At 46.6% G+C, this 26465-nt stretch overlaps 1 protein-coding gene across 1 annotated transcript in view; it reads right to left on the bottom strand.

The window, feature by feature from the left end:
- The window catches only part of Antxr1 (ANTXR cell adhesion molecule 1), a 191244-nt gene that overhangs the window by 116581 nt on the left and 48198 nt on the right, over positions 1-26465 (bottom strand). Inside the window, exons 4-9 of the mRNA XM_075983580.1 lie at positions 24899-24980; positions 24213-24246; positions 22411-22490; positions 19659-19727; positions 18106-18186; positions 6689-6749 (exon numbers count right to left, since the gene is read on the bottom strand). Of these exons, the coding sequence (XP_075839695.1) occupies positions 6689-6749; positions 18106-18186; positions 19659-19727; positions 22411-22490; positions 24213-24246; positions 24899-24980 (407 nt within the window). The remainder of the gene's footprint in view (positions 1-6688; positions 6750-18105; positions 18187-19658; positions 19728-22410; positions 22491-24212; positions 24247-24898; positions 24981-26465) is intronic.

The following is a 26465-nucleotide window of genomic DNA, read 5'->3' as shown; positions in this document are numbered from 1 at the left end:
CTACAGTCACGAGCAGTGAGGATTTATACATGCGTGTTGATACTTACACGCTATTGCTAAGTTTAGAAAGGTGGATTAAAACTTTAGATGCTTTCCATCCTGGCCCATCTCTGATCATCGGCTAGTTCAGTGGATGGAAAGTCTCTTACTGCATCTTATTTCCTCAATGAAGCTTGGGGAAACCTATCTTGGGTCTCTAGTTTGAATGCCAGACATACAGACATCTGGTCGACACTTCTGCCGATTCCGCATGTTTTCTGCCTTGCCTTTGGCCTCCCTCTCATTTCCTCAGAGATCAGCAAAGGGAGCAGAGATGCTGGACACAGGCTGCACGCCAAGCTCCCTTCTCTAACACCATGTTCGGCACTGCCAGCTCAGCTGTCGAACTCTCTATAAAAGCAGCTCTCCACATGTCTGGTTGGCCCAGCCTCAGCGAGTAGAGGAAGGAAGACATCAGGGGCCCACGATAGGAACCAAACCATGCAACCATTTAGGCCTGGGGAGAAGATGCAGGAGTGAGACGCAGGCTCCTACCCTGCCTGGCACAATTTCCCCGTTAGCACAAATATTTGGTTTCCAGAACAGCTCAAAGATCTGACCCAGCAGCCTCATTGGAATGCCAGATTCTTGTACAAAGAAGTTATGTAATCCAGCTCTGTGCAATGGATCTGTAGCAAGGAGGAACCAGGATACACCCCATCCAGATCATCTCACTCTAATGTCCCTTGTCCCCAGGGCCCTACAACTGACCCTTCATAGTCTACACAGTTTGGTGTGTACAGAAAATGTGAACACAGAATTCTCTGTAGAATACCAGCTCCTTCAGGAAGTTTCTGGATGGACTGTGAGCTTTCAGAGAAAATTGTTTATGTCTTTGATTTAATCTTTGGTGATATTTCTCCTTTAAGGTATGTATCCTCAAGACAAAGGCAAGGCAGAAAATATGTAATTTAAGGTTCTTGATGAGAGATGTTAGCATTTCTATGTCTTCTAGATGCTGTCCTGCTAACCTGGGGTGGGTTTACCACCATGTAAGCTCATTGGATGACTGAAAGAACAAAATGGGGGAAGGCAAGATGCTCACATGTTCAGGTCCCAGCTAGGTCTAATCTGGGTACTTTTTGAGGTCAACAAATGAAAATATGTTCAACATCATTAGTTATTATGGAAATGCAAATAAAAACTGCAATACTATTTCATAGCTGATACAACGGCTATACTGAAAGTAACAGGAATAGGTGAAGAAAGGAAAATCTATGTGCATTGGTAGTGGGACTGTAAAATGGTAAATCTCTTTGGCAATGGTCTGGCTGTTCATCAAAATTTTGAATATGATTACACTATGAACCAAACTTACTGCTCCTAGATATGTTGTGGGACAATGGTCTTGTACCCTGCAAAGATTTGTCAGTTGTATTGCTTTAATAAAATGCTGATTGGCCAGTAGCCAGGCAGGAAATATAGGTGGGCTGACCAGGCAGGAAGTATAGGTGGTGATGAGAACAGGCAAATTCTGGGAAGAGGAAATGCTCAGTCTACAATCTTCACCCAGACAGACACAGGAGAAACAAGATGAGAATGCCTCACTGATAAAAGGTACCACGCCACATGGCCATTACAGAGAAGAATTATGGGTTAATGTAGGATGTAAGAGTTAATAAGAAGCCTGAGCTACTAGGCCAACCAGTTTATAATTAATGTGGCCTCTGTGTATTTCTTTGGGACCGAACGGCTACGGGACTTGGTGGGACAGAAATCTCAGGCAACATAGATAGATATCCAAGAGAAATGAATGCTGTGTGTCCACACAAAAACTTGCACAGGAACTCACAATAGCACTGTTCATAAGAGCCTGTAACAGAAATAGCTGATACCCATTAACTGATAAATAAGGATATTACCTACCCATAAAGAGACCAGGTTCTGATGCATGCTGTAACATGGGAACCTTAGAAACACTGTGCTAAATGAAAGAAATCAGGTGCAAAAGGTTGCATGTTGCAGGATTCCATTTTTGGGAATTGCCCAAGTTAGCAAAGTCAGGAAGCAGCCTAGTGGCGGCTGTGGTGGGGGATGGGATGATGGCTCACTAGGTACAGCTTCTTTCTTTCTGGATGATGAACGCATTATGGAATTAGGTGGCTGCTATGGCCACACAACATTGATATGTTAACAACATCAAACCAACTGTGTGCTTTGGAAGGGCAAATTTCATAGTTTGTGACTTAAAAAGAGCAAAATAAGAAAGGGGTTTGACAAACCTACTTTACACGCTCCTTTTCTTCAGTTTTCTTTCTTTTGGCTTTTTTTAAATTAAAACACATAGTTTTGGGATGGCTTCCCATCACTCACTGGATTAGAAAGAGAGATATTTGCATATTTCCCCCTTGCTCTGCTCTCTCAATACTGCTGTGTCCCACGACAGTCAGGGCCACTTCATCCTGGAAGTCGGTTTGGGTTTTCTTTCCTGGTAAATGCTTATTGCACCACCTAACATTCTTTGGAACATTGAGATTTTACAACAAGGTCTGTGAGTCATAACTGGGGTACATTAGCATGCACGGAGAGGGTAGGATTTGACATGAGAGACACATAAGGCAGACAGGATGGCGACCTCTTTACCATCATCACTGTTCCCCTCCACTGCCTCTGCCATCTCTCCCTGTTGCTCCCTCCGTCTGAGCAGCCGCTGCTGCTTTCTAATAAAGCATCAATCAGGTCCAGCATTCTAGGAGTTCATCGAATGGGGTCACACAAACAAGCGTTCGGCTTGGGTCTCCCATCAGCGCGATTAAGGCTCACCTGTACTTACTCCGAGGTTTACCCAGGGCTTGTTTTAGGGATGAGTATTATTCCAACATATAGAAAAATTAATATTTTTGTCCATTCACTTGCTCATGAATATGTGAGTGGTTTGCAGCTTTGGGTCTATTAAAAATAGAGCTAGTATGGGCAACTACCTATTGGTTTTGTCTGGTCATAGGTTTCATTTTCCCTTTTATTTTGGGCAGATGTCTAGGGATGGCAAGGCTGGGCCATTCAGTCAGTGACTGTTTAGCTTTTTAAGAAACTGGTCTTCACTGTGGGCTTCCCACTTGGCATTTTCATCGCCAGTACATGAGAGTTCTTCTCCAATCAGAAATATCTTAAACTAAGGGGAGTGTGTGTGTTCAGAAGACCATGAAACATTCCACTCAGAAGAGGGTCTAGCAGCAGGCATGAGTGCGTTGCAGAACACTGAGCAGGTCAAGAAATGAGACCACCTTCTGACTTTGCTCGAATGAGTCTCCTTCAGGCATCTAAATCTCAATATCAGACGTGAAGGCAGAAATGGTTTGCTCTTGTATGCACCTTCCCCGCCTCATCAGAATCAGTGGGAAACAGGGGGATACTCTGACTATCTCTGAAATGTCATGTGAGGGACTGGTATAGCTTCCTTTCCAGAAGTGCTGGTAAGGACTTTAAATGCAGACCAGACTGGATCCCAATCAGTTCTTGCCTGGAGTCCATGCTTATGGAGTATTCAGTGAACTCTGAGCCTGAGACCCACTGAGCTCGGCATGGTGTGTGTTTCCTAAACAGGGGTTCAGGTAGATGGAGCAGCCTATAGATGGGCAGACTTTCCTAACCACACAGAGCTGGACACGCACGAATGGTTAATAAGAACCTTCAAAGGCATCTGTGTTGGAAGTTATTTAAACGAAGGTGGTGTCAAAGCTGCCACACAGCAGGTGACTACTGTGTGCTTTGGAACAGGGACTGAATCAAGACAAAGAAGTGAGCAGAATGGCCACGAGTCAGGGGTGACAATAGGGGCTATTGAGTGGGAAGAAATACATGCATATTAGGTCATTTATTCCCAACAACAGCTATCCTGGGCAAATACAGCGCAACTGTCACTAGGTTTGATTTCCCAAGACAGTACAAAAACTGGACTCCTTAAGTACATTGGTGTTTGAGCATAGTAACTGTATCTTTAAAAACAGCAGTGTGGATAAAAAAGAATGCATGGGACGATCACTCAAAGCCTGCAGACTGGCAGTCTGAGCGTGTTTGTGTTCTGCAAAGGTTCTGCTCCTCAGGCACTTGGGTTATTGACACATCCTTTGGTGACATGTGCTTTTATTCCCCTGTATCAATGAAATCAGGTTTTCCCTAAACCTGTTTGTATATGAAGCTGGCTATTTGAGCCCAAATTCTACCCTTAGTAATTACCCTGCAAAAACCTTATTCCTCTCTATATCCTGCTACCTCACATAGTACCTGCCACTGGACAGCCCACTCAGGGAATCTGACAGATCTCGGGGGCCCTAGTACTTCTGCGCCGTATACATTAAGTTTATGTATACAATTTTTTAAATTGTCTCAAACACCCTAACAGTATGTGAGGGAGACTAAGTAATTTATTGAATCTAGAATTATTGGGGGGGGCTTTTTTTCTATTGTCTAAATGACTATTGCTTTTTTAAATTGTGTTTCATCTAGTTAAACAGTTAAAAAGTGGATGGCCCTCTACGGTTGTATGGAAGGAGCTAAAAAGGATCAAACAGAAAAAAGCCAAAGGTATTGTTAAATGAAGACACTCATCAGATTTTACTAATGACCAATTTAGTGCCAGGAACTCTGCTAGGCAGTGGGACAGGGAGAGAAATATGGTGCTTAGGGGAAGGAGCTAATGATTCTTGAGAACGAGAAGCTGCCCGTCCCCTGCAGGCTTTCTGATGGATCACAGGGCTGCTCCACAGCCAAGGTTGCAAAGCCAAAGCCTGGGTTTTCATCACACATGAGATAATTGCACCATCAAGGGACTTCCTTGTCTTCTAATTACTTTAAAGTTCCGGATTATAAAAAACACATTGTATTCACACACAATACACGAAGTTCAAGTCCTCCAAACAGTCCACTCCTTTACAAAACGCTTCCAAAGCTCAGGGTGACTGACCTTGAAGTTTTCCAGTCCAGTTTAGGCTCTGCACTGCACGGCCCTTTACAACACCCCGACATGTGTTTATGTGATCATATCTTTTGGCAAATTTCCCTTTCCTGTGTTTTTGATTTATTCATTTTATGTGTGTATGTGTGTGTGTGTTTTGCCTGCATGGATGAGTGTGCACCAAGTGTGTGCTTGATTTCCTTGGAGTTTTATCAGAAAAGGGCATCAGGTCCCTGGAGTGAGAGTTAGAGATGGCTGTGAACACCCTGTGGGGGCTGGGAACCAGGGTCTTCTGCAGGAGCAGCAAGTGTTCTTAATCCCTGAACTGTCCCTCCAGGCCACCACTTCTTCCTTACACGGTGCACTCTGGAGCTCAGGCTACCCTTGAACTGGCCATCCTCCTGCCTCAGCCTCCCAAGTGATGGGACTGTACATGTAAATCACCCCCAGGCTTTCTTTGAAGACATTCTCCTGGAGTGTGCCCTGGGCTGAACACATTCCCCTGCCATTTGTGCTGCCAAAAAAAATGAATTATTTGAATATAGAAAGGAAATCTTTTCAAATTGCTTTTCCTTGGTAAATTAACACATAGCTCAGTATAGCCACTACGTATTTTGCTAACAACGTTACATACATGTGTATGTATACCTATATGTATGTATTCATGTGTTCACATAAGCATTAATATTTGTATGGAGTTTATACATATGTGCACACTTACATAAGCATTGATTCTTGCTAACATGTATGCATTTATTGTGATGTTGACACAGACTTAGTGTCTGCCTCCTTGGCCATTTTCAATTGTTCTAAAATCCAATTAAGAGTTGAGAAGGAACTCCTTAAGCAAGTGCCTTGATTATACCAGTAAAATATGCATAAGCGAGCTTTTCTGCAGGATCTACTGTGTCATCCGGGTTGGGTGACGTATTTTCTGTCGATAATCAATGACTGGCATTTGGTGTTCAGAGAGGCTAGAACTCGAGCATCAACAGGGACTCTCAATAGTGAAAGACAAAAGGTTCAGGGGGACAGGGACACACAGAGTCCATCTTCGTATCCCTAGCACCCAGCAATGTGCCTGGCCCGTAGCAGGTTAAAAAGCCCATTACATGGCTGAAACAGAGCTGACGCCTGTGCATCGGGAGAGCACACCCTTAAAGTGGGAGGAGCCCATACTGCAAAGCTGGCCAAAGCCCCAGTCTTCATCACTTGGAGATGATACTGGGATTCAAAGGAAAGGCTGCTCTCTGGAGAGTTCCTCCACTGATGATACCTTGTAGCAGATCTTACAGTGATGCCTGGAATTCTCTACCACCATTTTGTGAGTCCTGGTAGATGGAACAATTAGGCCAAATAAATATGCCGAGTACACAGAATACTTAAGAACACGATTCCAAGGGAGGCCCAGGGCTCACTGTGACCCCTGGTGTGATCTGTAGGGCAGTCACAGGCAGGGTTGCGCTGGGATCAGCCTTGCATCAAGATGAGAATCCAGCGTTTCTACACTCTCCTTGTACTCATGTCCCGTCAAAGAAGGGGATTTTGATGGCTGATTTTAGACTTCCCGGGAACTGACATGGTTCTCCTTTCTTTTCTTTTCCTCACAGCAGATTTAATTAGCAATTTCTGATTTTTGTAGTCACACCTACCTGCCTCTTGTCCCACTTCTACGCCCTTACACATGAAGCAAATAGAGATTTGAGCTCGAAATAGCAACCAAATGGAAGCGGTGAGCACTTAGTTTTCATTTACCTCCTGCGCATATGGTAGACGGTTCAGCGGCCAGAATTTCGATGCAAGATTTCTTTAAAATCTAGGTGGAGAGGAAATAAAACAGTCAATGGTGGGCCTGCTCTACTAAGAGAGAATTAAGACAGTACCACGAGACAGAGAAATTCATGGACATCAGAGTGCGGGGGAGAAACCCTGGGTGATGCACCACTGTCAAAACCACACGTTAATGAGCTAGGCTGCGCGAGAAGCCGCTGAGTGTCCAATCAGCTCTAAGAACCATTCATCCACTCGATCCTTCTGTATTTATTTTAGGCTTTTATTGAACCTGTTATACATGAGTCCTGTTGAACCAAGAGATTCAGTATGGCATTACAAACGCCATCTCTAAAATTGCTTCCCTGGGGACGATGTGAACATGTCAACAGTTGGTAGGCCCCACCGAGATGAATTCTCAAAGGAGGCATCACTGATTTTGTGAAGATGGCAGCAGTTTGGCTTGGAGGATGGTGCCCACAACCCCGTGGGGTTTTCCCTGTGACATGACACACAGTGGCCAGTCCTAAGAGCAAAGGGGCAGATGGAATAAACCAGAAGGGTCATGGGGACCGTTGCAGGGATGCTATGCTAAGGATACCTAGAAAAGGCAGCTGCAATGGGACTTTAACAGAGCCGTTGGGTCAGCTGGGGGTACAGCTGGGGAACATGCAGGGCACAGAAAGAGTGACCAGCAGAGAGGAGGAGTGAGCCCGGATGTGGCTGGAGAGAGATGGGATGCCCCCTCACTGCAGGTATGGCGGTCATACTCCTGTCAGAGCTTCCTGTCTGCAAAGTTGACCTGGTGTGCTTCGCAGCTTACAGTTTGCTTTCTCTTCCGGTGGACTCTCTGCCCTTGTTCAGATGGGACTTGTCCTCTAGCTGAGTCACGAGGGACTGAACAAGAGCCCGGGGACCAGCAAGGTTCTGACGGGGCCAGGGAAGCTTCTCTTCACCATCTATGCTTTCTACCCCTTGTTGGGTACTGACTGACATTTCAACCAAGAAGTAGGGGGCACTGAACTAATCTGCTAACCAAAAATGGTTGGGGGTTACTTACTATGAAATTTGAGATGTCTGGGAGAGCTAAAATGTACCATTTCTGAACGTGTGAAAGGGTATTTGTGAAATCAACTAATGGCACAATCTGGAGAATTCAGTTTGTAGAAGGCAGAAGTGTCTTTTAGAACCAGGAAATGTCCATTTGTCTGCATGGACGTTTACTTAGGGAAACCTCTGGTTCCAGCTTACGTTTTCACAACCCCACCATACATGATCAAATGGAAAGGGCAGTAAACTGCAGTTCAGAGAACAGGCTCAAGGGTAAGGAAAGGGAGTTGGCACTAGCAGAGAGCTCAGGGAAGACGTGCGGCGGCAGGGAGGGGGGCTTATCTTCCGTGAGCAGTGGGGTTGGCACCAAGCCCTCCAGTAGCAAGTGCAGAAGAGGTACTCAAGAACATCTCGATCCAGGGAAGGAAAACACACGAGTTTCTCAAGAAAGACAATATTTACCCATTCCAGGGAGAAATCTGGGCGTCCTCAGAGCAGCAGTGTAAAAGGAAATGAGCAAACAAGCTTAAGAAAAATTTTTTATCTAGAGCGCAGATGATGAAACAGTAAAGGTTACTCAGCTATGTCAGTAGTTATGGCATGGCTTTTAGGAGACGCTACAGCTGGAAGCTATAAAAGGTAGCATTTCTTTCTTTGCCAATTTTGTTTTGAATCATTCCGCGTATGTGTGTGTGCGTTCATGTGTGTATACGTTAGTTGTGAAGCCCCGGGACAACACTGGGTACTGTTCCTCAGGCTCTGCCCACCTTCTTTTTGAGAGTCTCTCATTTAGGCTGGTTAGTCAGCCAGCCCCAAGGATCTGCTTGTCTCTGCCTCCCCAGGCTAGAACTCAGGTCTTCAGGTTTGCAAAGCAAGCACTTTACTGAGTGAACCATCTCCCGGCTCCTCAGTTTTTGAATGCACATTTCCTAGGCCCTTCTTGCAGTACAGCTTCATGAGGTTTTTGTAATTTGCCTGCCCATGACCCTATCTGCTTTTAGCTTCCTCTTGACTCTGCACTTGGGTGATGGTCCCCTCAGTTTTAGCTTAACCAGAGACCCTCCCTACCCCACACAGGTGTGGCCTCGTGCATCACTCCTGCTAACCCTGTCCCGGCTGCAGGGACATGCAATGTTCTGACGTCACGTCTCTCTTGTGCATCTGTCACTGTTGGAGTGACAAGTCCCTTTGTACTTGGCTCTGGACACTTTGTTTCAATGCTGAGCTCTTAATTCCCCCTTGTCATGAGTCTACCTTGACACCAGGGACAGTCCCAACAATAGATACATCTGGGGAACAGGCTAGTAGCTTCTCCATGCTTCCCTCTCCTAGGTCCATCTACCTTAGGCCTTTGGTAGTATCCTAGGACAAGATACTGCCTTCCTCAAGTGGCCCACAACCTTAATGTGATGACTACCCTCCCCCACTGTATACTGCTTTCCTGGGTCACTTTCCAAGTCTTCAAGGAGAGAGCTCCAAACAGACCACATTTAAAGAAATGGAGCAAATTCAGAGGGAGTGCCTCAGTAAGCAGCCGCAGCAGAACAACGCAGAGCTGTGTTTTGATGTTTTGCAAGAATTCCTCAGATTTCCCCGAGAAAGTTGAATCAATCATTTAATCATTCATAACTGAAGGTTTCAAAACAGTATAAGAAGAAAGCCAAACTATTGGGTCTGTCTTTTTTCCATTTCCCAAAACAAGTACATGACGTGTCTGCTCATGTAAGCTCCTGAGTTTCCATCGACATATCTGAACCAACCCTAACGTGTAACCAGGATCTGGTAAAATGAAATTTCCATGAATCTTTGACTGCAGACATACTAACAGGGTCTGTCACAATAAACACATGCTGTATTATTTTCTCGAAGTGTCTGCAATTAGCTGATAACTCTAAGGAGTGTATAAAAGGCCAAAATATGTCAGCCAAGTGCTGTGATTCAATCAAGTAAAAACACAGCTTCCCCAAACTTAATCTAAAACATCTGGAAGGGATCGTAACTGCCAGTAGAATCAAATTCACCAGGGCAGATAGGCAGGCTTTGTCCGTGACTATAGATCCTGCTACCTTGAAATCTCTGGTGTCAAAAGATAGAAAAGTCTTAATGGTACGCATGGGTCTTGGGGGTGGGGTCACCCCTTGATTATCAGCAGCCCAGACTATATTGTCATCAGTCTGCCTGAACTGCAGCCAGCAGCAGACCAGTTCAGAGACTCTCTGAAGATGAGGAGCTCGAGGGTCCCTCTCCTGCTCAGGCAATAGTAGCCAAGGAGGATGCATGGATATAGTGTTAAGTCCAAATCCCCTAAAATGGCAGTGATTGGACACAGGGGGATTGCTGAATGATAGATAAAAACTCACAAGCAGCAGCCCTCAGAAACCAGTCAAATGGTTTCTGCCAAGAAGATCCACTTCCGTCATCCCTTCTTACCTGGACAAGTGGGGTATCTGGGTCCCTATTAACATGCGGTCATTAGTTATGCACACCAAAGGCCCCGGGCTAGCTTCCTGACTCTTCTTCCCACCTTCTCCATTATGCCAGTTCCTAGGCTGTTCCAGTTTACAGGCTTCCCAAACAGTTTCCTTTAGAACCCGCGAAGCTTTTCCCTGCTCCGATTTTCTCTCTGCTCCTGAGAGATAGCTCCGGCACTCACCAGTCAGCTCCTCTCTCTGTTCCCAGGAGACAGCCATGGTGGCAACAGGCTCCTCTAGATGCCTCCCTCTGGCTGCTCGCTTTCTACCACAGGAGAGACAGCCATGCAGCTACTTACAGCAAATCTTCCTTTCCACCCACGGAGCCGTCCAGTTCAGGATAACTGCCCAGTTCTCTAACACAAAAACTTAGCAATTTTCTTTAATGTCCTCTTCCCTGCTACTCTCCAGAAAGAGTCAAATCCCTGCCAGTGAGTCCAGGTGAGCCGAGCATGAAGAGATCTGTGGCCTCCTTCACGGCCATATCACATTTTATAAGTATGCGTGTTCTTAACAGGCCGCTGCCTTCAGACCACACACACTACGTGGGTTAGGATTGGCTCTGTTCTTACCACTCCTGTATTCACAAAGATCACACACACTACGTGGGTTAGGATTGGCTCTGTTCTTACCCACTCCTGTATTCACAAAGATCACACACACTACGTGGGTTAGGATTGGCTCTGTTCTTACCACTCCTGTATTCACAAAGACCACACACACTACGTGGGTTAGGATTGGCTCTGTTCTTACCCACTCCTGTATTCACAAAGACTAACCTGGTACATAGTAGGGACTAAATATTAGATTACAAAAGCGAATTCAAGGAACACTTTCTGCATTCCCTTAATACAGCAACCTTCTCATGGCTTCTCTTTCTACTATCTATGCAATTCCTGGGCCTTCTGAACATGAAACCATTGTCTTTATCACCACTTACTGGTACCTCCCAGTCTGGGGCTGCCTTCCCAGGAGGACTGCTTTGACGCTTTCCTCTCTTTAGTGGATAATTTTTCAACCATAATGTTGTAGGTGGTTCGTTCTAGGGCGGCTTTCTTTTAAAAGTCATTGTCATCTTTGCTCGGGAAACCCCACAGAGGTCTCTGTTTAGAGGGTTGGACTCGGGCTACCCCAGAAGGGCCATACGATGCCAAAGCTGATAGCAGAAGGCATGGGTGATCCTTAGACCCTGTTCTTTAAGACAGAGCCCGACAGCCTAGGCCATGCAACTGATTCATTCATATTTTCTAGGTCATCTTGTGAGCCCAGATGATTTAATCTGTAACTTGTAAGTTAAATATGAAGAAAGTCAGACGCCATTCCTAATCAAATTCCACTGTACACTTTAAATCAACGGGCACACATCTATTAACATCAGACATGGGCCAAGGTTCTCGTCAGTCCTTAAAATAAACACTGAACATTTTACATATATCTTTGTGAGGCACAGTGATTTTATGTGCTCTGGTATAATATACCAAATGAAGAAAGCATAAGCTAGACATGTGAAAAGTTTGGAGACATATCCCCAGCCTGCATAAGTGCGGCATTCTTTGTAACTTGCTCAACGGGAATCTGGTCTGAAAGCAGGCAGGGGAACTGAGGACATTGCTTGCTTTCCCACCGAACCACGTTCCCACCATGTTTTCAGGAGGAAAGCTCGGGTGCCCCTGACCGCTTGGTCCTAGTCTGCTCAGCAGAAGAACTGCTCATCCCCCTCACCCCGCCCACTGGAGCGCCCCACTAGTACAGCAAGGTTGCTTTTCAGAAGCCATTTTTTCTATGAAATCACGGCTGCTGTTTCCTAGAGAGAGGGAACTGTAGAGGCCAGGCGGGGAGCTGCGACTTGCTGAGACTGCTCCTGGAGCCTCTGCAGCTGTGGGAATCGGTGTGACTTGGGGCCTTTTAACGAGCAGAATAAGACAATAGCAGGAGAAATGCCTGGCCCTGAAGTCGGCAGAGCTTTAATGGAATTAGTGACTGCTGAGGCAAGTGATTTAAAAAGAAAAAAAAAGCCTTCCTGCTCTACTCCAGCAACTACAGTTTGATTCTATTTTTATTTCATATTCCAGCCTGCCAGGAAGAACAGAGCCGAGAATGCCGTCTCTTGTCTCTTACAGCTGCAATATTGGAAGCGTGGATAGGGTAGGGCTGGGGGATTCTGCTCAGCTACAAAATGCCTATCTGCTGTTCAGTGTGGGTCTTCTCTGGGTCACGAATGCCATGCAGTCCTCTGGGCAACTTTGTAAGGCCTGGAGCCAGAAACAGGATAGACGGGCAGCCTCTGGGATCATACAACTTAGCTTCTGTGGAGGGAGGAGCTGCCTTATGGTAGGGAAGAGATCCAAGAGAGGCTCCCAGAATGGCTGCCACTGGGGGGTTCTGGGAGGGGAGAGCTCATGCCGCAGGAGATGCCAGGGTAGTCTCCAGGAAGAGACTCCACAGCGCCCTGGGGTCCAGACAAGTCTTGAGACAGGAGCTGGAGGGGCCCCAGAAGGGAAGCGGTTCTGAAGATGAGAAATGAGCTGGCTTAAGGCAAGGGCTACCGCTGTGGAGAGACTTGCTCAGATGAGGTTTTAGCTCCCTGAAGCGGGACACGGGGACTGCAGGGCTGCCCTGTGGACTCTGAGAGAAACCCTCAGTTCCTGGTGGGGGCTTGGAAGACAAACGCTGCCTTTGGTCAGAGTTTCTAGGCTCCAGGCCAGATTTGGGGAATACCTCTCTTCTGCCTTCCTAGGAACAGAAGGGAGAAAGCAGCACAGGATCTGGTTGCCAAGAATAAAAATAAATTTCAATATCCTTATGGGCAGATGTGTCCCCGGTTTGCTGATCCTACAGCTTTCCTGAGAGGGGGTTCTGCCAGCGTTTGCTCTGCCCTTGCTGATTGTTGAGCAAACACACACAGGCTGTACGCGCTGACTCATGCCCCCGTTAATAGGAAGCCAGGCATACCCTGAAACATTGACTGGAGGGCAAACCTCTGAGGCACAGATGGCGAGGGCCAGTGGCTGGGCTCCCCTCCTCAGGACCAGACACTGCCCTCAACTGTATTAAGTGGGGACAGCTGGGAACAAAAAAATCATGGTATTTGGGCCAAGTGTCAAGAATCAAAGCTGTAAACCCATTCCAGTGCTCTCTATATCCAGCTCGCATGCAGTTTCTGGTGTTATTGCCCACAGCCCTTTGAAAAGGCAAACGAAGGCCCAGGAGCATGGTCTGATCATTGTGTCATGGCCTCCCTGGAGAGTTGGTGATAAACTCAGGTGGTGGTCAGCGGAATTCCCCAGTGAACCACAATGAGAGGAGACAAAAGAATGGGCTCTTTCTTTAAAATTTACTACCACATTCTGAAATAGCAAGTGGGAACCCTGCGAGGGTCCTGTGAGGGCGCCTCTGGCCTAGGTGTGAGGTTTTCTTTCCCCCTGAACGGCAGCCTTCAGAACATGGGAATTTCATTACCCTGGGACCTTTAAAAACACTGAGTAGACTAGTTTACATCTTCCGCGATACCATCCACTTGTTCCTGACCTCGGAAGCTATGCAGAGCTGTGGCCGGCTAAAGCTCAGATGGAAGAAATAACAGCTTAGGAGGAACGTCTGATTGAAGGACCACAGAGTCTGATGGTCAAAGTGTCCTGTTCTCATGAGCAACTGAACACCAGTTGAGCTTCTGGAGGTGCCTCTAACCCAGTGTAGAAGGCAAAGGACTCCAAACCCAACCAGTGTGCTCCCAGATTGGGACCCGTGGATTCTGTTACCTCCATGTAATCACGTGAGTCATGCTGAGTCACTTCCTGTATTTGGTTTTCAGAGTCTCCCTCTCTGAAACGGAGCTGTTTCTTGCTAACGCTGAACGGAGTAGGGGATCACTCTCTCGAGCAGACACTGGCAGCATATCCTGTGTTGCCGCTCACTTGCTGAGATGTTTGGTCCTGGTTGATTTACCAAACCTTTCCAGTACACAACATCCAATCTATTGCACGGCTCCAGTGAGGGCTGAATGAGGGGATCCACCCAGTGACGGAGCTTGGTGGCTTTTATTTTTACGTACTTAAAGTCACAGAGAGAAGAAGAACTGTGGGGTCCCCCTGCCCATGAGCTCTGTACCCATGGGAATATTAACTGGGCATCAGGTTCTTCATCTGCAAATGGCAACAAACTATGTGCTGTATGGCAATGGTAGGGCTTTCAAATGGAGTAATATTAAATGGGGAGAAGAGGCATTTGTTAAAGTACATTTACTCCAGCTGTTGACTTCCTTCTGCCCTCTTTCTCCCATAGATAGACAGGCAAGTGTTTCCTTTAAGTACTAGGAGCCTCGGAGAGTGCCAAAATGACCAAACCAGGCATCAGAGAGAGGCAGCAGAGGACAGGCTGCCTCTCCTGGGCAAAGAGATCCTGGGCACCCAGTGTCCACTCTACTTCCCCAGGTGGAGAAGGTGGGGCTTCTGGAGACGCCGCTGGGCTCAGGTTCCCTGGCACACCATTCTGAGCATCAGGTATGACAGTTCATCCAACCTGCCTGTGGGTGCCCGCCTGGCCTGTAACTCAGAATAATAGGTGGATCTCCAAAGGGCAGTTACAGGGGGCCCTGGGAAGGTCAACAGCCAGTGACATCTCTCCTTCCTCGCCCAGGCACACATCCTCTCAAGACTGCTTCTGAGCACTTAGTCATCTCCCAGGGGATTGTGGGTAGGATGCCACCATGCCTTTCTTTCCTGAGCCTTGGGGAATGGTTGCTCTGTTTGCAGCCTCTGCACGTGGCTATCTTAGAGCAATCACCACGGCTACCTGCTGCTTCATCTTGTCTGCCAACCTTACACATCACCCGCTCATTCTACCAGGTGCCTTCTCAGGACCATGTGCCTGCTCGGTAGTTCCAAGCCTGCACGTCAAGGTCAGCTACATTTCGCCTTCCAGGTTATCTTCTTAAAGGAGCCTGGACCACTGCCTCCCCCTTCACTATTCTCCTGAGGCATATGCTATTTCTTCATACCGTTTGCTACAATTTAACTTCATATATTAGTTTTTTTTCTGGGTCTTTCCCATAGATATCCTGTCCTCTGTTTTTGGGACAAGGTCACTTTCTGCTTCGCTTAGAACTGTATAGTCAGTATCTACAATAGGAGATTTTTTTCAATTAGCATTTTCTTTTCTTTCTTTCTTTCTTTCTTTCTTTCTTTCTTTCTTTCTTTCTTTCTTCCTTTCCTTCTTTCTTTCTTTCTTTCTTTCTTTCTTTCTTTCTTTCTTTCTTTCTTTCTTTCTTCCTTCCCTTCCTTCCTTCTTTCTTTCTTTCTTCTTATTTATTTATTTTGGTGGGGGAACATGCTGGGAACAGAACCCAGGGCTTCACAAATGCCAGGCAAGCAGCTGTGAGTTCCCCACCTCTCCGGCCTCTCAGTGAGCATTTGATTGATGACTCAGTATTAGCCCTTGCACTTTTATTTGGGGCTCAAAAATGCAGAAATCTGTGTGATCTGTTTGAGTCATCAGAAGCTGCTCTGCTATCTTATTTGAGATCATTGAGTCTGGTCCTATTTTATCACAAGAAGATAGCCAGTCACAGGCTAGTGATGGGAACAAGCGGGAGTGGGTGCCTTGGGCTGATACTGAAAAGAGAACAGAACCCACCTCTTAAAAGCAGCCAGCCAGCCCATGCCATAATTACTTCTGTCTGACTTGAGAAGGATGAGCCCTGCTATGCTCGTCTCTTTCTCTGTCCAAGCAAACCAGTTAATAGCAGCCATAAACATGGGTTTCCAGTCCTGGGAGGATCAAAACTGATGTAATTCCCAGATAAATGCTCACAAGAAAGCCGCCATTCAGTTAAAGTTTGGAGCCTGAAGTCTGCAATGGGGACACTGTCCTGACAGAACTTGTACCACACCCTTGGATCTATTTCAGTTTGAGGCTGGGGGCGGTTTTACAAACACCCTGGCTCACACTGAGCTCGGGTGAGTTGTTGCTAATGCTGAAACATACAAGGCCAATACTGATTCACACAGATAGAAGTGCCAATAATTTGTGTAAGAATTGACTCTTGAAGAGCCCTGAGAGCTTGAACAGGGAAAGGAATCCCACCCTGTCGAGAAGCTGTCCTGGGGAAGGTCTCTGATTGGGCCACTATCTCTGGTGTGCCTATGTAAATGGACAGAGAAGAGCTCAAAGAACCCAGCACAAAGAACTGATATGGCAATGAGGATGCTAGTTACCCTGGTTTGATCAGAGCATGTTGTATAAATGTATTGTGACACCACACTGTCTACCGTTGTGTCTGTACTGAGACATCACATGTCTACAGTTGTGTGTTCTGAGACCACATATCTATAGTTGTGTGTCTGTATTGAGAATCACACATCTATAGTTGTGTGTTCTGAGACCACATATCTATAGTTGTGTGTCTGTATTGAGAATCACACATCTATAGTTGTGTGTCTGTATTGAGAATCACACATCTATAGTTGTGTGTCTGTATTGAGAATCACACATCTATAGTTGTGTGTCTGTATTGAGAATCACACATCTATAGTTGTGTGTCTGTATTGAGAATCACACATCTACAGCCACCCCACACAGAGTGTACCTGATCTCCTGTGACCTCAGAAAGCTAAGCAGGGTTGGGCTTGGTTAGAACTTAGAAAATATATGGGGCCATCTTATATTAGACCCCAGAAATGTACAATTATTACATCTAATTTAGAATAAAATAAAAACTAGTGTTTCAGTGACACCACCCACTGCCTGCAGGTGCAGTTAAAACCCTTCGAAGCTTTTGCAGATTTGATCCAGGCCAATGTGCTGGCTATGTTCCCTCCCCTCCGAAATCACCAGCAATCAGAGCTGTTCTTGTCACCCCTGGATAGGCTCCACTCTCCCCCGAAGGAGGGTGAACTCAAGCTCCTTCTCCGCTATGCCTCCCACCTCCTTAAAGGTCTTTCAGCAGCAATTCAGGTCAGCCCACCTTGTGAAGTGACCCTTCCCTGCACAGCTACAGGTCAAGTTCAGCCCGAAGCCACTGTTAGTGCTCCACAGAGCTAGGCTGCTGCTCCATGTGGGGTTTTAGTCTTATGTTCCCGAGTACGCCACAGTGACCTAGAAGTTTCTGCGCATGTGTGCAGAGCTGATAAAGAGTGAGGAGGAACTGGTTTGGCTTCCACCATGGGGGTTCTCTGGGAACAGAACTTGGGTAGTCAGGTTTGGTAGCAAGCGTCTTTACCTACCGAGCCATCCACTGACCCATCCAAACACACACGAAGTCCCTTCCTTGTGGACTAATCACTGGGCCTGACATCCTCCATTTTCCTGATTCTTTCTACTTTTTCAGTAGAGTAAGTCTGTACATATTTAAGATATTAGTGTTCTAAAAGTATTCCTGGGCACGGGCTTCGGGATCTACCTTGGCTGACTACCATGGAGTGTTGTGGGAATGATCTCAGAGCTGACTGGAACTGTGCATGAAACTCTTACCTGATTTTTTACTTTGTAATTATTTAATTTGTAATTTATGGGTTAGATGCTTTTTTACAAAAAAAAAGGGTGTCGTATCACTGCGAGCAGCTATGTTTAGTCATGGCTGGGTAGGCTGCAGGTCAGTCTAGCTCCGACTCAGAGAACAGAGGCTGCCTGTGGTTTGGCTTGCAACCAGGGCAGGGTCCTCCTCAACTTGTAGGATGGAGTTGGCACAAGAGAAAGAAAAGAAACGTGATTGAAAGACTGAAGGCAGATCTAGTCACACATAGTAGATGAAAAGACCTATAAAGGAATGTTCTCTCAAGCAGAAAAACAACAGAGCATGCATGGCGGGGGAGGGCGGGTTTCAGGGAGAGAGAGAGAGATCATCCTTCACAGCCAGTCAACCCTTCAGAAGAAGCCTGTACTCACTGAGTGGATTATGCCTTGAAGGGCCTGGAAGCCGTCATTCACAGGAAACACATGGTCCTTACTGTCTGCAATCCGAGCCAACTGAGAACAGACAGACAAACAAGTGCAGAGACGTTAGGCATGGACGTGGAAGGCTCGGGAAAGCTACCATGGACTGCACGGGCTTGGGGCACCCATGAGCAGAAACCAGAGGAACATGGAGCTTCACCAGGCTCAGGGCCTCACTGAGGGGCCCTCAGCAATAATGCGCTAACCAGGGACCCCCTGGAGCAGGCTGAGGATTGCACCAGCTTTTGTTGGAATTTTGTTTGAGATTTGTTTGAATCTCTTCCTTCTTGGGAGCAGAGGAAGACTGCCCAGTTGGATGAACACATGACTTGGGGTGATAGATTTTCAATTTGAGGACACTGGCTTGTTTTTCACCCAAATAGCTGCTGGTAATTTTATTCAAATCAGACAACTTCAGAACCAAATTTAGGTATTCTCGTAGAACCAGGCTGATGAAAGGGGTTTCACCTTTCACCCCAAATGCCATGGGGGTCAGACCCATTGCTTCCTTCTGCTGTGTGAATCAGGATAAGGAGCAGCTGACCAGGGACCCTCAACATTCAGAGTCTTGGGACTGCCACAGAGACCATGCCAACTTTAAAATTCTTTTTCATTGTTTTTTACTGATTGCAAGAGCAACATTTTTATTACTTTAAAAACTTGGGAAAATTTAAAAATTAAACTGAAGGAAAACAAGGTCTATTCATAATGGATCTTCCCTCTATATTTGCAGCTTGGCATGTAGACTTGTCATAGTCTTAATGCAGACGCATGTGTACTTTTTCTAAGAGGATCTCAGTGCTTTGCGACATGACAGATGCCATGAGCATCTGGGGAGTAGTACGTTTCTGTGTTCTAAACTTAACTATGTGACGGAATACAAAATGGCTTATTTAGACACTAAATAACCGCCACATAAAATAAAACCCCTAATAAGGAAAGAACTGGAATAAAGCAAAAGATGAGTGTGAGGGGCTTGAGGCAGACGTTAGCTGTTTATTTACTCCGTAAGTTACTGAGAACCCTGTTACAAAAACAATCCTGAGCCACATGGAAGAGCTCTCACTGAGGATGTTAGCATTTAGGTTTCTACTTCTGGGCACACTCAAACTATTCCTACATTCCTGTATAGAGAATGCATTACATTTTAATAAGCAAAAAAAACCTGTCACTTGAAAAAGAAAATTGTATTTGTCAAATTAAGAAATTTAGAAAGTTTTCTAAGCTAATTGAGACCTGTGTTGAGACCTTGGTGACTTAATGTCACTTAGAAAATTAAACAAAGGAGATGTGCCCTGGGTGGTCTTATGCTGAGACCCCAGAAACTTCAAAAGATGATGTCAAACTCTTCACACACCAAAACGTTCTTCTTGCCTAGCTTCCCAGAGAAACATCCTATTTATGGGTATGTATTCCACAGATGCCCCCACTACGCTGAATGAACTTGCTGTCCATCACTCCTGAGCTCAGCACATTTCCAAACAGGGGGAGAGCCAGGCTCATACCTGAGTTTCATTGAAATCCTTCACACCAACACAGTAAACGATTGCGCCAAGGTCCCGGGATCTGTTAGCCTGTGTGAGGAGACAAAGGGTATTAAAGGGAGATGCAGGGGCAAGTGTTGCTCTCTTGAGTTCAAGCCGGCTACCATCAATGAAGGGATTCCCGAGCACTGACTCTGCGGCAGGTGACGCAGTGAAGGAGCAATCTAGACCCCAGGGAGCTCACACTCTAGTGACCACAAAGGCTCATGAGGATCAGAGAACAGTGGTTAGCGTCGGGGGCAGCCGTCAGTGACAGCTCTGGAAGGATGTGGGACACACGGCACATCCAGGAAATAATCCGCCTTTGCTATTCCTGAAGTAGGTTTGTTGGCATACTTTCTTCCTTGGGGCAAGACAGCCCAGTCTTACAAAGGAATGTGGCCTTTGGCACCAGGCTCCTTAGGCGGATGCTTGGCTTCACTCTGTAAAGTGTCTGGGAAATTAACTGTGGCCATCGTGCAGAGCTCACTGATCCTGGGATGTCTCTATAGTCAGCATCTTTTATGAACTAGAAGACTTTATCTCACTGCCATAGAGCAAAGCGCCTTGATGGTAGGTCCGTATCTGAATAGGTAGCCAGGACCCTTGCCACACTGAGAAGTCAGCCTACTGAAAAATATCCAGGTTTTGGCTTAGTGTTATAGTTAATATATTAAAGGTATTTTGACTTGCTTTGGTATTTGTTTTCCATATTTCCTGGGTTTCAGGCTAGAACACAGAAACTCCTCAACACATGGAGCAGATGCTTCAATAAATATGAACAATAAACATACAGTGCCCAATACATGCATACTGATTTGACTGTAACTTCTCCCCTTATGAGATGTCAACCTACCTGCTTTTCACACTGACTTCTAGAGGGGACAGAGCATGATTTTCCTTCTCTATGTTGGGAACAGGCTAGCCCTCGCCTCTCTCTATCAATCCAGCACTCCTCTCCTCTCTCTGGGCTTTCTGGGGAGTTCTGCAGAAGGGAGGATTCATGCGCTGTATCTTCCCTGGGAACGCTTTCTTTTGCCGGCATCAGGATGCTGAGCACTTTCCAAGTCTGTATGCGCCATACCTAAAATTGCTTCCAGCTAACGTCTGCCTCAAGCCCCTCACACTCATCTTTTGCTTTATTCCAGTTCTTTCCTTATTAGGGGTTTTATTTTATGTGGCGGTTATTTAGTGTCTAAATAAGCCATTTTGTATTCCGTCACATAGTTAAGTTTAGAACACAGAAACGTACTACTCCCCAGATGCTCATGGCATCTGTCATGTTAGCTTGTGTTTCCCATGCCAGGCATGTGCTCCTGGGAGAAGGAAGAAAGGAAAGCATTTCATGGAAGAGCCCAGCAACTGTGCCTCGCTCTCTTGTGTGTCTCTAGAGCGTAGCCAAGTCCAGACTCAGCATGAACAAACACACTACTTCACACTTGGGGATGGAGTTCAGTTTAAGCTAAACAGTGGTCAGAAGACCCAGGGACTGCAACGCTGCCATTGATGTCTTCCAGTAGCATCTGCCCCGCCCCCCCTTTGTATCTTTTCCCTTCTGTGTGCATTTCCACCAGGGCCTGAGTGAATCTGTGGGCTCATCCACATGGACATAGGTCACCAACCAGTGACCACACCTCTGAAGAAAAATAACTTTCTCTCCAAACAACCATCAACACCAATATCTCCTCAGCTAGGGAGTAAGGCCTTGAGAGTCCATCCTCTTGGGGAATAATTTTTAAAAGCTTAAGGAAACAGAAAAGAGGGCCGTAAAGATGGCTCACCAGTGTGCAAGGCTCTTCCAAAGGACCCCAAACTGATTCTCAGCACCCACATCAGACAACTCACAACCAACTCCAGCTCCACGGGGATTCAACACCTCTGGCACCCACACTCACACGGTTGTTCACAACAATTCATAACTCCAATGCTGGAATCTGGCACCCTCTTCAGACTTCCACAGGCACCAGACACACACACAGTGCAATGCATACATGCAGGCAAAATCCTCATACACAGAAAATGAAATTTTTAAGCCTTTTAATGATACAGTGAAGACAAATCTTAGACAAGGGGAGGGAAGGAGAAAAACAGGAGATGGCAAAGAGTGTCCCACCCCCTCTGCTCAGCTTCGCTTCCTGAATCGGTTTTGTGGTTGTTGTTTGTTTTGTTTGTTTTTAGAGACAAGGTTTCTCTATGTAACCCTGACTGTCCTGGAACTTGTTCTACAATCAGGCTGGCCTCGAACTCACAGAGCTCCGCCTGCTTCTGCCTCTCAGGCATGTATGCCACCACCGCCTGGACTGAGATTCTGACTGTCACCCTGGTGACCTGGTTCTTATGTACCTCAAGAAGCTCTTTCTCCATTTCAGTAGAAAATCTGAGGGGAAAGAAAGAAAACTGGTACTAACACTTTCTGTTTAAAACTCTTGTGTGACCCTTTGTAAGTTGCTAAAGTAATACATTACCTTCAGTAAAGGCACAGTAACTTTTTTTGAAAGGAGAAAAGTGTTTACCATGTGTGAGACGTGAAAATTCACATAAAAATGAAGTATTATGATTATTTTTACACTCGAGACAGTCCCATTCAGGTTTTTACCAAGAATGACTGTTGTTTTGTCTGAATACAGAGGAAGACTGGGTCTCTCCACACATGCTAGGCACACACTACACACTCTAGCACTGAGCTGCATGCCTGCTTCCGTTTCCACACTGAGACACAGTGGCTGTTACTCACCTCCCGCTCTGAGTAGAAGAAGAGATCTTCATGCAGCTCCCCGTCCGTCAGTGCGATGATGACACTTGCTGTCCTGTATCCTGCTCAGAAACAGCAGAGACCTTGTTTATCCTGGACCCCAGGACACCCCACAGAGACCCATCGCTTACCCTATACTCACAGGACATCCACAGAGACCCCCAGGACACCCTACAGAGATCCCTCGCTTACCCTGTACCCCCAGGACACGCCACAGAGATCCCTCGCTTACCCTGTACCCCCAGGACACCCCACAGAGATCCCTTGCTTACTCTGTACCCCCAGGGTACCCCGCAGAGACCCTCTCACTTATCCTGTACCCCCAGGACACCCCATAGAGACCTCTTGCTTACCCTGTACCCTGAGGACACCCCACAGAGATCCCTCGCTTACCCTGTACCCCCAGGGTACCCCGCAGAGACCCTCTCACTTATCCTGTACCCCAGGACACCCCATAGAGACCTCTTGCTTACCCTGTACCCTGAGGACACCCCACAGAGATCCCTCGCTTACCCTGTACCCCCAGGGTACCCCGCAGAGACCCTCTCACTTATCCTGTACCCCAGGACACCCCACAGAGACCTCTCACTTATCCTGTACTCCCAGGTCACCCCCACAGATACCCCTCACTTATCCTGTACCTCAGGACACCCCCATAGAGACCTCTCGCTTATTCTGTATCCCCAAAATACCCCCACAGAGACCCTCTTACTTGTCCTGTACCCCCAGGACACACCCACACATCCCTGAGATTTTATCTCTTTTTAAGTTCAATCACTGAAAATGAACACGATGAGAATCGTCAGTCTTGTATTGGGGTGTGGGGCAACTCTAACATGAGCTTTTTATGGTCAGACTTCTGGATTTCTCGGTCTCATCTCAACATATAGGCTGACCAGGTGACATGGCTCTGAAACACTCAGTCACTGCCAACAGCTCCTGTGGCCAAAGGTCACCAGGCCTGGGGCAAATTCCACACTTGGACTGTAGTGGCCCTTCCTGAATGCCATAGCCGACCACATACACCACACTTGCCAAAACATAATATTTATCAGAATTTGCAAGCTGACCAGAAGTATTACAGCTGTTGGCAAAATTCTACTGGAATTCGTCCAATGTTATTTAGCCTTCCAGGAACAGCACTTACAATTGATTTTCTGGGCAAGTTTGGGGCTACCTTATGTGCGGCAGTTCAATTACTGTCAAACAGGAAGTGGCTATCAGGAGGAAAGTCCCCACAGTTACACGGAATCTCATCGAAGAGATTGGTGTGACACACTGGAGTGCTCTCCACGAGGGAGACCAACAGCAGCCAGAGTGATGATGATGTCCTTTTCTGAGGACTTAGCAAGAATACTTTAGACATTTATATTTAAGCTAAGGGAAGTTTCAGTCAAACTTCATCTAAATACCAGATTCAACCACAGGAGCTCAGAGAGAAACAAGGTAATTAAATCTGACACAAAAATTCAAGACCTTACTAGCCCATCCAAGTAGTTATTAATTTAATAAATTCATCATGCAAAACTATTCATGTGAATTGCAGAATGTAGCCGTAACGGGATCTTAATCGTTTTTAAATAATGTTTCCTGGCACAGCCTGGCAGAATTTGATTTGATAAACGCCACCTTTCTAGGCACTTGTTCTTATTTCTTCTTTGATAAAATGAATATACAGGATTTATGGACCATATCACACATGTACTTGGTGTAAAAATTCCCTTTCAGAAGCAAACGCTGAGCTATGAGACCCTTCATCTTGTGACTTTATGTTACAATCTTACCTTGACTGTTTTCATAGTAAATCTGCTCGCTGGCCTGAAAAACACACGGAGAAGCCATTAGAACATTAGCCTCACAACGCTGCTTGCCAGCCCGGCTGCATGCATGGAGGCCAGCCCAGCTGCATGCATGGAGGCCAGCCCGGCTGCATGCATAGAGGCCAGCCCGGGTAGCATGCATGGAAGCATGATGTCGCTTGTCTGCAGCCAGGGCTGTCTCGATTCTTAATGTGACTCGCCCGGGTCTCACTCAAAGTGACAGTGCTGACATTCAGGTAAAGTGATTCTCACCCTTGAGTCAGCTAACTGTTGACATGGGTGGAGATCTTCTCAGAGTCTTGGAAAGATTTCCTTAAAGCCAAAGGTACTGAAATTCCATCTCTGCCATTGTGGTTGCCAGCCACGAAAGACACTTTGGGAATTGAGGGACTTGCGTGTGGCACAGTTCCTGAGTGACAGCTAAGTACTGGCTAACAAACCATTTGTGGGTGTCAGTTAAGGAGAAAAAAATCCATTCCCTTAGTGCATTTGAGGGCAGTTGTCAGTGAGCTTATGGGGGGAAACTGGGCTTTCTTATCTCTGGGCGTTATTAGTCCCCTTAACACACAAGCTTTATCTCATCAGCCATCTCTGTGCTGGGCCCAGTGTGACGCTTTATACTGAAGAGTTGAAAATTGTCCTGAAATTACCCTTTCAAATCCTTCATGCATGTAAGTGTCTCCTCCTGGCAGAACTTTCTGCAGTTCTTCTAGGCCTTGTCGGATCTGTTCCCTGAAACCCAAAAGTATCTTGTTAGTCTCATGAGAGTATTTTCACCTTGCTTCTGACAGCACAGGCACCGGTTTGCTTTCTGTGCACATGCTGGGTTGCTCTAATAGCTCCCCGAACCTTCCAGTTGGCATTATCCTTCCGGAGCCAGTCACAGCTAGGGAAGGATGAGTTAGACTTCATCAACGGGAGGACCCTTTCACAAGGATCTCCCCTGGCTTTTAAGCCGTCCCTCTTTGGAAACACAGACAAAGCTCTCTATCAACACTGGAAATCAACCTTAAAATTGTGTCTCCTAACGGGACACAGTCACACAGGTGGAGGCACAGATGGCTTCTGTAAGCCAGGGAGGGATGAGCACTGAGAAAGAAGGAAAAACCAGAAAGAGGCCACCTTAAGATGCAGCTGGGAGGAATCCGAGCAAACGCTGCCAAAGGAAACCGTGCAGTCAGCTTTGAGAGCAAAAAGGAACATGGAATCTATACTTCCCAATCAGGCAGGAGCGATTGGTGGCTGACACCTGCGTGCTGTTCCTTTGTTTGGGCAAGGTGACTGACGGTGGGGGAAGGAAGAGGAAGTGAGACAGAGGATGGGAGAGAGCTGGAGTGGCATCCGGAGCCTCAGAGTCTCGCAGACTGCTCACGCGGGACCATAAGAAACCCATTCACGTTCCTAGCTCTGCAGTGGAACCGCGCTATGCCAGAGCCTCTGAGCCCTAACCCCACTCCTGTACCTGTGAGAGGGTAAATCAGGAAGAAAGAGCCTTCAGGTCAGAAGGGACTAACATTCCGGAGGAACATGATATGCTAACCCCACTCACAGATGCTGATCTTGCCTCCCGATAACCTCTCCATGTGGGTGCTGCTGTCCCTGCAGCACAGAGATAAAGAGGGCAAGAGGGGAGCAGAGACTGGGAGCCGAAGCTGCTGCCTCTGTGCATCCCGGCTCAGAGTTCCACAGACAGGCTCTGCTGAGGATGGGCAGTATGATGTTCCCACACACTCAAGCCTGTGGTGGCTCTTCAATTCCACAGCTACGACCCTGAATCACAAAAAGCCCCAGAAGCCTGTCCAAGGCCTCATGACTAGCCAGTGCCAGGGGTGAGATAGGAGCCTGGAGTCCTACGATTAGGGGCACTGAGAAGCTTTTTTCTTGAATGGGTGAGCCAATGAATGGAACACAGCTGTTTATTCCAACAATTGTTCGGGTAGAAATTCTAATGATAAACACGAATTCTGAATAAAAATGGATATGACAGGAGGCTTGCTTGGGAAAGGGGGAGGGGAACATTGTAATGGCACACAGGAAGAGCCTGGCACAAGTCCCCGCTGTTGCTGCTTTCAGGTAGACGACTCAATACCATGTCACTCAAACGTTAGGGAAAGTGTGGACATCTGGCTGCCCCATCAGAACCCAGCCGCACAAGGCGGCCTCAGGAAGTGGAAACCTATCTGGACCTCTGCCTGAATCATCAGCAAAATATCTGGA

Source organism: Microtus pennsylvanicus, chromosome 8 (assembly GCF_037038515.1).
Source record: "Microtus pennsylvanicus isolate mMicPen1 chromosome 8, mMicPen1.hap1, whole genome shotgun sequence".
NCBI classification, from domain to species: domain Eukaryota; kingdom Metazoa; phylum Chordata; class Mammalia; order Rodentia; family Cricetidae; genus Microtus; species Microtus pennsylvanicus.
The sequence above is the reverse complement of the archived record's forward strand: the minus strand, read 5'-3'. Positions and strand labels throughout refer to the sequence as shown.